At 42.0% G+C, this 17,852-nt stretch overlaps 1 protein-coding gene across 1 annotated transcript; it reads left to right on the top strand.

Annotated features, from left to right (window-relative positions):
- Positions 1-16,226: 16,226 nt before the first annotated feature.
- On the top strand, positions 16,227-16,510 carry LOC121928144 (elongin-C). The gene has a single exon (XM_042462460.1). The coding sequence runs from the start codon at positions 16,227-16,229 to the stop codon at positions 16,470-16,472; it is 246 nt and encodes an 81-aa protein (XP_042318394.1). The 3' UTR covers positions 16,473-16,510.
- The last annotated feature ends 1,342 nt before the right edge of the window (positions 16,511-17,852 follow it).

Genomic DNA, 17,852 nt, shown 5'->3' with positions numbered 1-17,852 from the left:
CTTGTAATATATGGTACTTACAGAACTCTGAGGTAAACAAATGCTTAAAATTGTACTTTACATATCCTTGACTGAATCTACATTTAAATTATTTATTTCATTTGTCCATTGTGCTGAAATTAAGGGGGACACCCTTTCAACATTTGCATTGGGTCCTCAGGCATCCCATTGCCTCACACATTGCTGTCCTCCCCTCTGAGAACCAAATAGTCTCTGTAGTTTTTTTGTGGGTTTTTCAGGCTATGTGGCCATGTTCTAGAAGAGTTTCTTCCTGACATTTCGCCAGCATCTGTGGCTGGCATCTTCAGAGAATGCTTGCCTGGAAAAAGTTCAGTATATATCTACTGTGTGAGCCTGGGAATGCAGGAGTGATTTGCATGTGTATTGTTCTGTTGCCGATGGCAGGCCTCAGACTGGGAGGCTAATGCAAAAGAGGATTAATGTCTGCTAATTAGTGATCATTATCTGCTGGGAAAGCCCCTGGCTCTGAATGGTTTCCTATTTGCATTTGCTGAGTCCTCATTTTGCTATTCTTCAGGACTGGTAGCCAAATTTCTTCTTTCCGGTTGAAATTATCCAGATGTTTGTGGATTTCAGTGGCTTTCCTGTGCATCCTGACATGGTAGTGGTTGGCATGGTCCAGAATTTCAGTGTTTTCAAACAGTATTTTTGCTCAGGTTGGTTTGTGGCATGTTTTGCTACTGCTGATTTTTCTGGATGGCCCAGTCTGCAGTGTCTCTTGTGTTCCTTGATTCTTGTTTGCACACTGCGTTTGGTGGTCCCTATGTACACTTGTCTGCAGTTGCATGGTATGCGGTAAACTCCTGTGGTTGTGAGAGTATCTCTCTGGATTTTCTTCATCGTTTTGTAAACCATTTGAAGGTTGTGCTTCCTCACCCCTTTTTCTATTCTGACTCTGAGTTCTGGAGGCAAGCCTTGCCTACTGCTGCTGCTTGGAAAAAGGAACTTTAGAAGGATCCATCCTATCCCCCTGTTTGCAGTTCTTGAAAAGTTCTTGAAAAGCCACAGCAAAAGTTCTTTAAAAGCTGCAGAGTAAGCCTGGCTGGCATCTGGGGTGCATCTTGGAAGTATTCACTCATGCATGGACAAATGTGATAAAACCCATTTTAAAAATAAATTTGCCTTTATCCTGTCAGGGATAAGGCGTGTTAAAAGAGAGTGCGCTAATCTCCTGAGACATTTGGAGAATATGGCCTAGATTGCTTAAATTGTTTATAACTAAAAGAAAGTTTCAGATAGGAGGAAGCTCAGGGCATCTCTGAATCAGCATTCTGGGAGGGACACAGAGAGAGGAGAGAGAGAAAGAGAGAGAGGGGTCTCTGTGTGACCACAGATATTTGGGAGTGTCAGAGATCACATGGCTTGATTGTCTTAAATATATTGATTATTGGTGGCAATACCTTTAGGTGGAAAGATGCCAACGTGCCCAGGTCTGCTGTGCCATTAAAAGTTGGGCAGAAAATGAAGGAATATCTTGGCAACTATGGTTTATGTCAGAAGTGGACAAAGTGTGGCCTACAGGCCACATGTAGCCCCCAGGGTAAAAAAAACCTTTTGGCTCCAGAATATCCCCAAATATACTTTTGTGGGCATAGAGAACATTTCCATCATGTTTGAAGGCCCCCTCGAGTTTCCAGTGGTCAAAAACAATTTTTGATTTTTTTCCCCTCCTAAATAATGTGTTTCTAAAAAAAGGTCTTGAAATGCCCCCAAAGTGTCAACTGGGGCACATTTTCAGCATGTATTACAGCCTCCTTGGGTCAATTTAGGCCCCAAAGGAGCCTTTTTCAAAACAGGAAACAAACAGAAAATGACTTCTGCTAAAATGGCCAAAACGTGGTGAAAATGGGCATTGCTGTTGTTTTGGAATCAGTGTGCAGGATGTACACATTTGAGTCCTCATTTGACATAGCTTATTGTTCCCAATTGGGACAAAGATTTTCTCCCCTCTTATGGTTTAGAAGTCCTGCCAACTGGTTGGCTAAGTGCTACATTTTTTACATTCTCTTCCCTTCTTTTCTCCTTCTTGTCTCCACAACACAAGCAGCAGCAGCTGGTTCCCACTCCCCATTCCCACCCCCGATATTGGCAGTACATAAAAATCCTTAAAAAGTCCTTATCCATAAAAAGTCTCCATGGCCTTTTACAGACAGCCAAAATAAAGCTGCTTCGAGTCACAGTGGAGGTATGGTGTTTCATATGATGCATGGTCCTAGGAGTCCATAAGTCGCGCCAAAGCACATGTCCAGGCCCTTAAAGATGGAAGCGTGTGCTTGGGTGGCTCTCTGGACTCTTAGGACGCATGCATCATTGAAACACCATACCTCCACTGTGACTCGAAGCAGCTTTATTTTGGCTGTCTGTAACAGGCCCATGATTACTTAGCTCTCCAGCCCTTCACCTAAACTCCAGTTCTTCCATTGATCCCCTTGCAGAACTTGGAAAAGTGACTTTGGCCATGCTGGCTGGCAAATTCTGAGGACTGTAGTCCCTAAAATGAACCTTCCCAAACTCTCTCTCCTAGCAGGTATGTTCCCAGTGGGATTCCAGCCTCCATCATATGTCACTTCTTCTGTTCCAAGAAAACATGGAGCAGGAGTCAGGGCTTGGGTTCCCAAACTTGTCTGTGGCTTCATCCTTAGACCTTCATGCACTGGATGGAAAGTAGGAAGGAGGAACCCATACATGTTCTGCTGGATGCCCAAGATGAAATTGTGGGCACCAAATTGGACAGCTTTTGAAGGCAATTAAACAAATTCATGGAGGATATAAGTTGCCACTAGTGATAACAGCTGTATATTACCATCAGATGAGCTCACTACACTTCTGCATATTCATGGAATACAAGTGAAGGAAAGTATACCTATGCATGATCATCATCTTCATGTAATCTTCATGTAATCCTAAAATACAGACTGTGCATTACTACTTTATCAAACAAGCTAACATTGAATGACAAATGCACAAGAATCCTCTTGTCATAGACAACCAATTACATCTAACTGGTTCTCAGTGCGTATGAATGAGAGCACTGTGGAGCAGATACAAACTTTTAAGAAATGGTAAACCTCAATTCTGCAGCTACTTAACAGCGGAAATAGACACTGCCTGAAGAACTGGCAGCGTGTTCACTAGCTGGATAACTGGCCAGAGGTCATTGACATGATTGTAGCCACTATATCTCATCTGATCTTGGTAGCTAAGCAGGGTCAGCCTTGATTACTACTTGGATGGGAGACCATCAATGAATACCAGGTGCTATTTCCTGTCTTTAGAGGTAGGAACTGGCAAAACTATCTCTGAGTATTCCTTGCCTAAAAATCCTATGAAATTCATGGAGTCATCATAAACTGACAGGCAAAGGCATATGCATGCGCGCGCACACACACAGGGATTTTTGAACAACAGTACAGTGTGCCCTTTTTTTATGTGGGGGATCTGTTCCAGACCTCCCCCCTGCATAAAAAGCCCCATTGAAAATAATGGGATGTGCCACCCCTTGTGCCCCGCATGCTCCCTGGCAGCTTTCAGCATATGTTGAAAGCCACATATAGTGGTGCATTGTACTATAAATTGACATGGTTGAATTATGCATGTAATACTTGAGATTTCACTTCAGTTATCAGAGGAAGAACTGTATAATGAATTGGTATGATTCACAGTAGTCTTGATTAGAAATATGAGAATATAGTGTTCTTAGGCCTCTGCTTGGTTGCTGTTATTTAAAGGCATTTGTTCTAAAATCGGGATTAGAACCCTGGCACTAGCTAATGGGAGTGAAGTCAGGAAAAGGTGGAGACTGCTCCCAGGAATGAGTATATAGGGAGGAGGAGCAATTTTGAAAGGGGTTGTTGATGTTTAGTGTGGCCTGAGGGGTGAAGAGCTGTCAAGGATAGGTTAGGCTGCTCTCATTTCCCCAATTCTGAAAAAAACCTTCTCTTGACCCCTCCTCTTTGTCTAGCTATTGTCCGATTTCTCTTCTCCCCTTTCTTTCTAAGGTTTTAGAACGGGTTGTTTATTCGCGCTGTCTTAAGTTTCTTGAAACCAACTCCATCCTTGATCCCTTTCAGTCTGGTTTCCGCCCAAGGCATTCCACAGAGACAGCCCTCACTAAGATCTCAAATGACCTTTTACAGGCCAAGGCTAATGGCCTTTACTCTGTTCTCATTCTTCTTGATTTGTCTGCAGCCTTTGACACTGTTGATCACTGTCTCCTAATTGACATACTCACTGACCTTGGGTTCTCAGACTCTGTTCTCGACTGGTTTAGATCTTACTTGTCTGGCAGATCTTTTGCAGTAATTGCAGGGGGTCTGACTTCTTCTCCTGTTCCCTTATCTGTTGGAGTTCCCCAGGGCTCTGTTCTGGGTCCCCTTCTGTTTTCTCTCTACACACTGTCCTTAGGAAAACTCATCAGCTCTTTTGGTTTTTCCTACCATCTGTATGCCGATGACACCCAGCTGTATCTTTCTGCCCCTGACCTTTCTCCAAGGCTTGAACAGCAAGTCTCGTCTTGCCTTACAGCTGTCTCACAGTGGATGCGCCATCGGCGTTTGAAGCTCAACATGTCCAAGACGGAGCTTCTTGTCTTTCCTCCTAAGCCCAACCTTCAACACTCCTTTTCTGTCTCTGTGGACAACATTTCCATTCAACCAGTCCAGCAAGCCCGCAGTCTTGGCTTTATCTTTGACTCTTCTCTGTCGTGTATCCCTCAGATCCAGACCACAGCCAAGGCTTGTAGATTCTTTTTGTACAATATTGCCAAAATCCGACCATATCTCTCTGCCTCTACTGCCAAAATCCTGGTCCATGCCCTAGTGGTCTCACGACTTGATTATTGTAACGTCCTCCTGGCTGGGCTTCCTCTTTCTCACCTCCGTCCTTTAATCTCTGTCCAGCATTCAGCTGCACGCATTATCACTTCCACCCAGCGCTCTGACCACATCTCTCCTGTGTTGGCATCCCTTCACTGGCTCCTTCTCCCTTTCCGCATTCAGTATAAGCTCCTGCTGTCGACATTCAAAGCCCTCCATGGACTGGCCCCTCCTTACTTATCAGACCTTCTTTCTCCTCACCTTCCCGCCAGGGCCCTCCGTTCTGGTAGTCAAGGGTTCCTGTCCCAGCCCAGGATTTCCTCTGCCCCATCCCGGATTCGTCCCTTTTCACTTGCTGCCCCTCACTCCTGGAACTTTCTTCCTCCACAAGCAAGAGCCATCACTTCTTTAACCAGCTTCAAAATGGAGTTGAAAACCATCCTGTTCCGAGAAGCCTTCCCAGGCATCACATAATTGTCGCTTACTATCTGATGTTCTGTTGTTGACTGTTTATCGATCCATTTCCTGTATTGCTATGTACTGTATATGTATTATCCTACTTGTGAGTATATATTTTCCCTGAATAATGATTAACCTTCCATTTTGAAGCCAAGCCCTCCCTTCAGTCCATCTGCCTTGGTCCAGGCCTCGGAGGTTGAGAGGAACTGCTGGACCTCTTACCCTTTCCCGTCACCACTCCCTTCTCCTTCTGTGTCATGTCTTTTTAGATTGTAAGCCTGAGGGCAGGGAACTGTCTAACTAAAATGATTGCATGTACAGCGCTGTGTAAATTTACAGCGCTTCATAAATAAAGGTTAATAATAATAATAATAATAATAATAATAATAATAATAATAATGATGTGCAGTTACAAAGGTTTTTAGGTAATAAAATATTTCTGTTGGGAATGCTAAACGAAAATGAAGGGATGTCATATTGAGGAGGGAGCAAGCTTGTTTTCTGCTATTCCAGAGAACAGGACCCAGAGCAATGGATGCAAGCTCCAGGAAAAGAGATTCCACCTCAACATTAGGAGGAACTTCCTGACTGTAAGGGCTGTTCAACAGTGGAACAAACTCCCTCGGAGAGTGGTGGAGTCTCCTTTTTTGGAGGTCTTTAAACAGAGGCTGGATGGCCATCTGTCGGGGATGCTTTGATTGAGATTTCCTGCACTGCAGAATGGGGTTGGATTGGATGGCCCTTGCGGTCTATTCCAAATCTATGATTCTATGATTCTATCTAAAAAAAGAATATGGTAAAGTGCTATTTTATATGATTATAGCAGAAAGAACCACTTAAGCCAAATATTGGAAAGATGAGAAAACTCCTGATATATCAGAGTGGTATATGAAGCTTCAAGAATATATGGAAAATGACAAACTCATGCAACTACTTAGGAATCGATCAAATGAAAAATTTGAGAGAGACTGGTTGAAAATAACAACCTACCTGAACTCAATTTAAAAATTAAGGAAATATTCAAAGATAATATTTATGTGGTTGTATATAAATGTAAAAGATTACAAAGAGGAAGTTTATTGTAAAGGATATGTTTGTCATTAAGAAGCTTAAGCACGACAATAAATGAACTGGTTAAATATGCAAGATCAAGTAGAGAGACATGACTAATATATATATATATAATGGAAACTTAAAAGTCAGTATATTTAGAAATAAGAACTAACAGAGAGGAGAGGAAGTTATAAATGTATGTTTATGTTTGTATGATAATAATAATAATAATAATAATAATAATAATAATAATAATAATAATAATAATAATATAAAATATTTATATTTTCCCGCCTCTCCCACATGGATCGAGGCAGGATTACAACCTGATAAAATATACAGTTCACATCAATAAAATACAATATCAAATTAAACATAATTCCTTTAAACAAATTCTATCTGAAGGCGAGGGAGGAGCAGGGATATTATCTGTTTGTTCTATGTTGTTTTATGTTTTATTTTTTTTAAAAAAGAGATAATGAATTCAAGTTATGTATGTTTGATAAGTAATATCATGAGTGAATGTCTATGTTTATAAATATATAATTAAATTATACATTATATAATTAAATAAAAAAGAAAAAAAGAAGAAAGGGTTTTAAGTACCCAAGAAAAGGATGAAGAGTGTCCTTAATGAAATTGTCCTGTGGGAGACATAAGGTTTGGTGACTAGTGGAGTCACAGGAAATCAGAAGGGTTATAAGATACGAAAATTTAATAAAGGTTCTGTGAGAACTTAGGGGCTCAATAGACCACCTCTAAAGGGAGGCGTCATGCCACCCCTTTCCTCATTGGATCGGGGCTGTGGCAACCGCATGCCATGGCCCTGATCTGGCCTTTCCATGGCGCAAAAAGAAGCCAGAAAAGGTAGCTCCTTTTGTGATGGGGAAAAGGTGCCCTAGCTGCAGCAGTCCTTCTTTGGTGCAGGGCATTTAAATGCTGCACCAATGGAGCGCCATGATGCTCTGCGCCATGCGGTTGGGAGCACTGCATGACACCAGTGTGGGGCGGCATGAGGGCAGCCGGCGTGCATACACCACATCCCCACATCAGTGTATAATTCCAGTTTGTACAGGTTCTTAGTCTGTAAGGGAACATATATATAAAGCTATAAAGAAACAATTACAAAGACAAGCTAAAGAAACTGTTAAATTATGTAACCAATAAATTATACTCTGTATCCATTGTGACAATATCCATCAAAAGAGATACTGTATTCAGACTGACTTGTAAATAAATTTATTACTTTGTTTCAACAAGCAGCTGTCTGAAGTGATTTTAGAAACACATTAAAAATGCTACCAAGATGGAGAAAAGTCTTGTAGTTTGGGGATACAATAGGCAGTGGGTGTGGGGCTGTCAAAGAATAGTTGGTGCCAAGCTGGGGAAATTTTAAAACCCAGAGTGTTGGCATCTAAAGAGGGTTATAGTGCAGGAGACACTTGAGAGAGTCCCGAGTTCGATTCTTGCAGTGAAGAATTGGTGGGATAGTGGTCATCACCTTCACATAACTGGTGGCAGTGGTGGCACACATGAAAAAGGAGTGGGAGGTTCTGGGGGATTTTGGCAGTACCACGTTGGCACCATGACATATTGGTGGCAGCAGTGGGATTAAAAAGATCCATTGGGTTGCCATCTGAAAAAGTAGCTGGGTGCGTGAGTCTCATGAGTTTTCTTATGCCTCTGGTTGCTGTTGTTTAAAAGCATTTGCTCTAAAATAAGGATAGGGAGCCAAAGACCCTGAGTCAAATCCAGGCTTCCTGGGTAGTTCAGGAAATCTGCTTTTTGTATTGGCTTTCTTCCTCATTCTGACAGATTGAAATGCCTCTTCTAAGGCACTGAAAAACATGGATTTATGGCCTCTAATTTGTGGCCTTCTGGATGTTAGTGAACATCTATCACTATTGACTATGCTGTCAAGGACTGTTGGGAGCTGTCATCCAATTATATTTGGAGTACTACATTTTCCCCAACCCTTCTTCCTTGCAGTAAAATCTAGAAATATGACAGTTGCTAATAAATTACGAAGTAAAGGAGCTGTCACATTTTTTTTTTAAATTACCTATTGGCCTGACACAATCTTCTCCAACATGGTACCCTCCAGATATGTTGGCCTGCCACTATTATCATGCTCAGCTAGCTTGGAGCTTTGGAAGATGTTGTAGCCCAACACATCGTGAGGTCACACAATTGGGTAGGTGGACCTAACTCAAAGAGAGAAGAGCTGCTATTGCCATCTTACAAGTGTAGTGTTTGAGATGAGTTCTCAAACTAAGGGCTGGTACAGATGGGTGCTTTGTGCCAGCCTGGGCCCAAAAGTAGAGCTAGGTAGGGCTCAGCGTTTACACACTACAAGCCCCACTATTGGTGCCTGAGTGCCATCTTGGCACACACCTGTCCATACAGGGCACGGCATGATGACGCATGGGCATCAGAATGCCCAAATGGTGCTCTGTGGAATGGGTGTCATAATGGCATGCGAGCCCACCTGTGACGCCCCTTTAAAGAAGCTGCTTAAAGTGGTTTCTTTTTAGGGAATAGGTTAGTGCCTCAGTGTGTGGCTGCTGCCTGTCTGTCAAACCCCTATGTCTCTTTTCCACTCCATTTTGCTGAAATCACCTACGGGCCTCATTATCAAGGATTCATTTGGGTGCACCAAACCACTTCCAACCTGTCAGAAGCCAAACTGTTTACTTTGCAATCCCCTTAAAAGCAAAGGACACCAGACATTTGGTAGTAGGGTACCTCAGAAGAACTCCCCCTTGCTAAATTTCACCCATACTTGGATTTCGTGGAAAGTTCATTTGAATTTTTGGGGTCCAACTATGTTTTCCTAGCTAGTTCTTCAAATTATTATTATTATTATTATTATTATTATTATTATTATTATTATTATTTAGTGCTCTTTGCTTTTAATAATATATTTTGTCAAATGTGTCACTGTGGATGCATTTATGTAGACCAACCAGTTGGGGCTGCATGGTTCCTGGGTAGGGAATGAAGAAGGAGGTAGAAAACTCTAGATCAGTTGTTCACAAACATTGTTCCTTCACATATTTTGGACTTCAGTTCCAAGAAGCCCAAGTCAGCTTGGTCAACCGTCAGGAATTATGGGAACTGAAGTTCAAAACATCTAGAAGACAAAGTCTGGGAACCATTGCTTAGATTTTGGAACCAAATGAATGACCCCAAACTGAATGTAAAAATTATAAACATATAGAGGGAAGGTGGAAGGATATTCAGAGGAAGGATGTGCAGGGATGGAGATAGTGAGGCAGCTTACTACAGATCGTTATTACATTTTGAAACACACACACAAACACACTCCATAGTTCTTAGTGTAGTGATACCTTTATTTTTGTTGTTGTTTTATGCCTTATATTATCTATGACTTTTGTTGTTGTTAACTGCCCTCGAGTCAATCTCAACCCATGGCAACCCTGTGGATGAGACACCTCCAAGACTTCCTATCCTCTACTGCTCTGCTTAGGTCCTGTAAAGTCATACCTGTGATCTCCCTAATACAGTCCATCCATCTAGCATGTGGCCTTCCTCTCTTTCCACTTCCCTCCACCTTTCCTAGCATTATTGTTTTTTCAATGAGTCATGCCTTCTCATGATGTATCCAAAGTACGACAGCCCAAGTTTTGTCATCTTGGCGTTCAGGGAGCTCTCTGGCTTCATCTGCTCTAGCACTCATTTATTTGTCTTTTTGGCTGTCCATGGTATCCTCAGCACTCCTCTCCAGCATGGCAACCCTAAGTCAAACTTATCATGGGGTTTTCTTGGCAAGATTTGTTAAGAGGAGGTTTACCAGAGGCCGAGAACATGTGATTTATCCAGTGGGTTTCATGGCTATATTGGGAATCAAATCCCGGTCTCCAAAGTCATAGCCCAACACTCAAATCACTATGCTTTGCTGGCTCCCAATAATGGTCCGATACAGACAGGCCCTTTGTGGTGTGGCGGCGGTAATACTAGGTTAGGGACCATGAGGCAACCGCATGGTCCCTAACCCTAGTATGGAATGGCGACGTAACAATGGTGGCGTCCCGTGTACACGTAAACCGCCATTGTGACATAAGCACCATGCGGCATCTGCACAGCGCCATGTGTCACTTACATCATGAGTGCGCCATTGGTGCACTTGTGACGTCCACCCTGCAGTGCAAAAAAAACCCATTTTTGCTAGGTTCTTTTTACTCTGGAGGTAAGCTGCGTGGTTTGGCGGCTGTGGCTTCCTTCCGGAGGAAATTAGGTTGCTGGCAGGTCATCCTTTTCAGGCAACCTGTACTGGGCCTAAGCCAACCAAAAAGTGCAAAATTCATCATGCTAGCTTTCAAGGCTCACAGGCTTCTTTATCAAGCAAGCAGAGTAAAAAAGATGGTATGTGAGTGATGGTGTTGGAGTCATGGCATCTGCATTTTGCTCGAAAGTATCATGGGAGGAGGGGATTGTAGATGAAAAAAGGTCTGTATAGATGAAAAAGTTAGGACAAACCTAACATGGCAGGCAGGGACAAAGGGAGTAAAAGAAAGGCAACAGCCTTTTGTTTCTCCATCTGAAGACTCAAAGCACTCCCCAAAACCGAGTCTCCCTCGATCCAATGCAATGCCCATATCCCCTTGTTAGTCAAAGTGGACTGAGTTCCTTAGAAAGGTCTCTCTCTCTTCTTTCTCACACATGTCCACTCACAGAGAACTGTGAATTTTTAAGATTAATATATTTCTGTTGTTCTAATTAGAAGCATAGCAGCCACTCTTTTGCCTGAAAAGCCGACATTGAGAACTGGCAGAAGGAAGAAAATGTAAGAATCACAAAGGGGGGAAAAACATTAAGAGTTGTTTCAGAGAATGGATTCTCAGAAACAACCATAACAAGATACTTATGTCCCAAAATTCAAAGGGAAACAAAAATGTCCATCCTAAATCTTGATAACTTGCTAATTCAAGGAAGGATTAGAAGTCATAAGTCATTAGGTTTCACTCACTGATGTGCCCCAAGTTAGAAATTAAAGAAATACTATGACCTTCCTTCCACACTGAGGAGGCTTTAATTCATGCCCAAACAAATTACGTGCAATGAAGGACATCATGTCTCTAGCCACTGCAGTTATTTTCCCCACTAAAAATACCCTTCCACAGCTGCATTTTGCTTCCAGAGAGTGGAGTGGGGAGTACCTTCATTCCATGGGTCAAAAAAGAAGATGGGAATGTCTCTTCATGGAAAAACTGATGGAAAAAGGAGGGGAAGACAGCTCCTGGTCTCTATCATTTCACCACTTAAAAAGCTTCAGATGCATGGTTGGGTTTTGCAGTTTGTGTGGTATGTGTGCGTGTGTGTGTGTTTGTGTATGCATGGTGGACAATACCATATATCATTGTACACAATTTAGAATATAGGTCGCCTTAGTCAATGATCTCCGTCTGGGCATCGACAGGGGAAGTGTGGCCCTGTTGGTGCTCTTGGACCTCTCAGTGGCCTTCAATACCATTGACCATGGAATCCTTCTGGAGTGCCTGAGGGAGTTAGCAATTGGGAGCACTGCGCTCCAGTGGCTCCATTCCTCTCTCTTGGGCAGATTCCAGATGGTGATGCTGACATCTGGCGTCCCTAAAAGAGAGCTGACATCTGGCGTCCCTCAGGGTGCCATTCTGTCCCCCATGCGGTTTAACATTTACATGAAGCCGCTGTGTGAGATCATCCAGAGACATGGGACACTGCATTATCAGTACGCTGATGACACCCAAATCTATTTCTCTATGTCTCCAACTGCTGCAGTGACTAGAGATGGCATCTCCCCTCTGGATGCCTGTCTTGGGTCAGTGATGGGCTGGATGAGAGAAAACAAACTGAAATTGAATCCAGAGAAAACGGAGGTATTTGCGATAGGTACCCTTAGTCTGGGGATGGAGATTAGTCAATCAGTCCTGGACGGGATCACACTTCCCCTAAAGGATGAAGTTCGCAGTTTGGGAGTACTCCTGGATTCGTCCTTACAGTTGTCATCTCAAGTAGATGTGATGGTCAGGAGTGCTTGGTACCAACTTCGGTTGATACACTAACTGCGTCCCTATCTGGACCAAAAGGACCTTGAAGCAATGCTACATGCACTGGTATTATTATTATTATTATTATTATTATTATTATTATTATTATTAACCTTTATTTATAAAGAGCTGTAAATTGACACAGCGCTATACATACAATCTTTTTAATTGGACGGTTCCCTGCCCTCAGGCTTACAATCTAAAAAGACACGACACAAAAGGAGAAAGGAGTGGTGGTGGGGAAGGGGATGAGGGCCAGCAGTACTTCTCTACCTCCAATGCCTGGATCAGGGGAGATGGACTGGAGGGAGGGCTTGGCTTCTTAATGGATGGGTAATCTTCTTCCAGGGAGGCCTGTTGGAGCTAGCCTTCCTCTCTAGTAGGATAATTCATATAAAATACATAGCAATACAGGAAATGATTCAATAAAACAGGCAACAAAAGAGCATCAAATAGCAAGTGACAGTTATGCAATGCCTGGGAACGCTTCTCTGAACAGGATGGTCTTCAACTCTGTTTTGAAGCTGGTTAAAGAAGTGATGGCTCTTGCTCGCGGGGGAAGAAGGTTCCAGGAGTGAGGGGCAGCGAGTGAAAAGGGGCGAATCCGAGATTGGGCAGAGGAAATCCTGGGCTGGGACAGCAGACCTTGACTACCAGAACGGAGGGCCCTAGTGGGAAGGTGAGGAGAAATAAGGTCTGATAAGTAATTAGGGGCCAGCCCATGGAGGGCTTTAAACATGAATAGCAAGAGCTTATACTGAATGCGGAAAGGGAGCGGGAGCCAGTGAAGGGATGCCAACACAGGAGAGATGTGGTCAGAGCGGTGGGCGGAAGTGATAATGCGTGCAGCTGAATGCTGGACAGAAATTAAAGGACGGAGGTGAGAAAAAGGAAGCCCAGCCAGGAGGACATTACAGTAATCAAGTCGTGAGATCACTAGGGCATGGACCAGGATCTTGGCAGTAGAGGCGGAGAGATATGGTCGGATTTTGGCAATATTGTATAAAAAGAATCTACAAGCCTTGGCTGTGGTCTGGATCTGAGGGATACACGACAGAGAAGAATCAAAAATAAAACCAAGACTGCGGGCTTGCTGGACTGGTTGAACAGAAATGTTGTCCACAGAGACAGAAAAGGAGTGTTGAAGGGTGGGCTTAGGAGGAAAGACAAGAAGCTCCGTCTTGGACATGCTGAGCTTCAAACACTGATGGCGCATCCACTGCGAGACAGCTGTGAGACAAGACAGGAAAGATACAGCTGGGTGTCATCGGCATACAGATGGTTGGAAAAACCAAAAGAGCTAATGAGTTTACCTAAAGACAGTGTGTAGAGAGAAAACAGAAGGGGACCCAGAACAGAGCCCTGGGGAACTCCAACAGATAAGGGAATGGAGGACGAAGTCTAGATTTCTGTAATGCGCTCTACTTGGGGCTACCCTTGTACCAAGTTCAGAAGCTTCAACTGGTTCAAAATGCTGCAGCCAGATTGGTCACCGGTACACCTAGGTTTGACCATATAACACCAATGTTAAAATCTCTTCACTGGTTCCCAATCAGCTTTCAGGCGCAATACAAGGTGTTGGTTATTACCTTTAAAGCCCTACATGGCTCGGGCCTGAGTTACTTGCAGGAATGCCTCTCCCTACATAATCCGCCCCATACTCTTAGAAGAAGTGGGAGGAATTTGTTGGAATATTATAACACTCGATTAAGCGCAACTTCCTATAGAGCATTTACTGACACAGCCCCTAAATTGGGAAATAGTCTACCGGAAGAGATCCGTCTCATTATCACCTTAGAAGCCTTTAAGAAGGCACTTAAGATGGATCTCTTCCAGTGGGCTTATCCACTGGATTCCATAAAAGAGATTATGGTTAATGCTCCACCCCGATTATGATTGTATAACCATTTGATGACTGGATATTTTAAGGAACTAATAGGAATGTGTAATCCAGTATTAGTATTTTATAGATTGTTTTTCTGGATTGTACTGTATTATTTTAATGATGTAATCCTGCTTCGATCCTTGGGAGAGGTGGGAAATATAAACAAACAAACAAACAAACAAATTATTATTGTTATTGTTGTTATTATTATTATTATTATTATTATTATTAATTTGGGAGCTACTCAGAGTATGGAGTGGAGTCCATATTTCACACACTGTGCCACTTCATTCTAACAAGAGTGAGAAGCTATCTGTGAATTTCTTTCCTGTTTTGTTCCACATAGAGCCTAACTGTAAATTTTGCATGCATCAAATGTATTTTTATTAAGACATTATCAAAGGAAACAATTTCAACTAAGAAGGGATATTACCTCTTAGGAGCAGAAAGAATGTCAGTTTGGTATCTTTGAAAGCACAGGGCCAGCCCTACTATTTGGCAAAGTAAGTCAATTATCACAGGAGGCAGATGCATTAGAGTGGAGAGCAGCCTTCCATCTGTTCCTCTGGAGCCACTTGGCCTTTCTTCAGTCTTCATATAATCACAGAGCTGGAAGAGACCACAAGGGTCATCGTGTCCAACCTCATGTTGTGCAGGAATAAACAATAAAAACACTTCCTACAGGTGGCCATCCAGCCTCTGTTTAAAAACCTCCAAAGAAGGAGACTCCGCCACACTTTGAGGAAGCATATTGGATGGCTGTTAATCTTGGAGGATGCTGTATGTGCCACACAACTTCTCCTGTACCCCCTAAACTTCCCTGATGCCCTCAGGTGTTTGCTGTTTCCTTTCAATCCAAGTACTGTTGAAGAATTGAATTCCATTTGAGGCAGAGGGAATCAAATGGAGAATTGTTTTCACTTGGGTCAGCTCAATGTGAAAAATTATTTGCTTGGTCCTCCATGAAGTATTTAAGTCTCACAGCTTGCGTGGTGGTTGAGGTGGTACCATTTTGCCCTTTGCCTGAGGCAGCAAAATATCTTGGAGCAGCACTGTAAGAGCATATACACCATCCCCTTGAAAACAGTCAAAATGAGATGTCTTAACAACTCAAGACCAGTTGTGAAGAATTTCCTTGAGTCAATACCATGGAATTTGTAATTAAGAGCTTTGCCTGCTGCACTTGGAATGAATTCACTGACATTTAGTTCTAATTTGCTTACAAGTAACAGGCACGTTTCAAGGAACCAAGGCTACACACATATATTTGTTTCTATTTATCATAAAAGAAAGATATCCAACATTTCTTCCTATGTGCTCCAAGCAATTGTACACAATTTTCCTTCTCTTTCTTTTCTATATGACAACCGTATGAAAAAGGTCAAGCTGAGGTAAAGTAACTAATCCCAGATCACCCAGTGAGTTACGTGTCTCAGTGGGGACTAGAAACTGGGTCTTCCAAGTCTTGGCCAATATTCTAACCATTCCACCACATTGACTCTTCCCCCTTGATTTCCCACCCCTTCTCCATATAAATTGGTTTCATAAATATGTTTTGAATATATTTCTGATTAATCTGAATTGTTGGAAGAAATGAGAGGGTAGTTAAATAGTAGTGGAATTCCATGGGCACCCAGTATAAGCCTACTTATGTATGCATTGTTTGCATTGTTTGAGTTTAAAGATGTCCTGAACACCCTATTTCCCACTTCATTAGGTATTGTGTTTATTTAGGCAGGGCTGGTTTTTTTCTTAACAGCAAAATTATTGGTTGTTTCTTGCCATTTAATTAATTGAACTGAGTATAATAACTTTTGTAGCATTTGAAACCAAAGCTCAACCATATTAACCATCATACCAGATCAGAAGGTATTGTATCCAATAGTTTATTTTTTATATTAGTCATTGTTTAATGGATGTTGGTGCCACGTTATTTACAAAATCATGCGAAAACATGCACTCACGTCAGGAACAATAAAAGCTATGTTGAGTGGTCCAGGACAATTTGCTGAAAATGAAACAAATGCAGTAAATTTGAGAGAGATTCCTTCCCATGTTCTATCCAAAGTATGCATGTATTTCACCTACAAGGTTCACTACACTTGCAGCTCCACAGAGATCCCAGAATTTTCTATTGCACCTGAAATTGCACTGGAATTACTGATGGCTGCAAACTTCTTAGATTGTTAAATAAAATAAATTACAATAAAAAGGTAAACTTTCCCCAGTATTTAATACATGTATTTCAGATGGATTGCCTGCTTCATTTGGTGGTGGTTGTTATTTTAATGCAGTGCATTCTAAATTTTGATTCACCTGCTGAATACCAGGTGCTGTAATATGTATTTCCAAGGAAGAAACTGAGCAAACCACCTCTGAATATTCCTTGCCTAAGAAAACCCTATAAAATTCATGGTGTTGCCATAAGTCAAAAGGTGACTTAAATACGCACGCACACACAAACACATACCTACGTGTAGGCAAGATTAATAATGTCATGCCTGCCAATATTGAGCCCCCTCCTTAAAAACAGTTCCAAGGTCTGAGTGATTGTTATATTCTTCTACTTCTGTTGCATAATTTTATGTCACAACAGGAAGAGTGAGCTAAGGATTTGTGTGTATTCATCCCTCTACTCATCCCTTTGGCATTAATGGTCAGTCTGACTCAAGTAGTTTTAGGACAGGAGCCAGCTGTTTTTAATTAAAGGGAAATATTATTCATCTATTTCAGAGGATCTTAACAAGAGGTCATTCTGTAGTAATACCTTTTTTGGGCCAACCAAAGGGTGCAAGATAAATCACATTGTTGTTATTTGCCATCACTTTAACTTTGTTCTTTATTGTTAACTGCTGTCAAGTAGACTTTGACTTATGGTGACTCTATGGATGAGAGCACTCCAAGATCCCCTATCATCAGGCTCCACAGACTCAGGGCTGTGGCTTCCTTGATAGAGTCCATCAGTCTGTTATACAATCTTCTTTTCCCCCTACTGCCTTATATCTTACCAAGCATTGTTTTTTCTAGTGAATTGTCTGCTTATGATATGTCCAAATTACAACAGTCTCAGTTTAGAGTAATCTTATCTTATAGGGAGAGTTCAGGCCTGATAAACTCTATTATCCAGTTGTGTGTGTGTGTGTGTGTTTTACCGTCCATAGTATTAATAGAATCATAGAATCATAGAGTTGGAGGAGACCGCAAGGGCCATCCAGTATCTAGGTGAGGCCTTAACAAAGCAGAATAGTGTGGCACTATTACTTTCCTTGATCTAGACACTGTACTTCTATTGATGCAGCCTAGAATCGCATTGGTCTTTTTAGCTGCCATGTCACACTATTAACTCATGTTCAACTTGTGTTCTACTAGGACTCCTAGATACCTTTCACACATAGTCTCATTCAGCCAGGTGTCCCCCATCCTATATCTATGCATTTCATTTTTTCCCCTGAAGTGCAGTACTTTACATTTCTCTGTGTTGAAATTCATTTTGTTATCTTTGGCCCAGTTTTCTAATCTATTAAGGTCATTTTGAATTTTTATCCTGTCCTCTGGAGTATTAGCTATTCC

The sequence above is a fragment of the Sceloporus undulatus genome, chromosome 4 (assembly GCF_019175285.1).
Source record: "Sceloporus undulatus isolate JIND9_A2432 ecotype Alabama chromosome 4, SceUnd_v1.1, whole genome shotgun sequence".
Taxonomy (NCBI): Eukaryota; Metazoa; Chordata; class Lepidosauria; order Squamata; family Phrynosomatidae; genus Sceloporus; species Sceloporus undulatus.
This window is presented reverse-complemented; position numbering and strand designations above follow the sequence as displayed.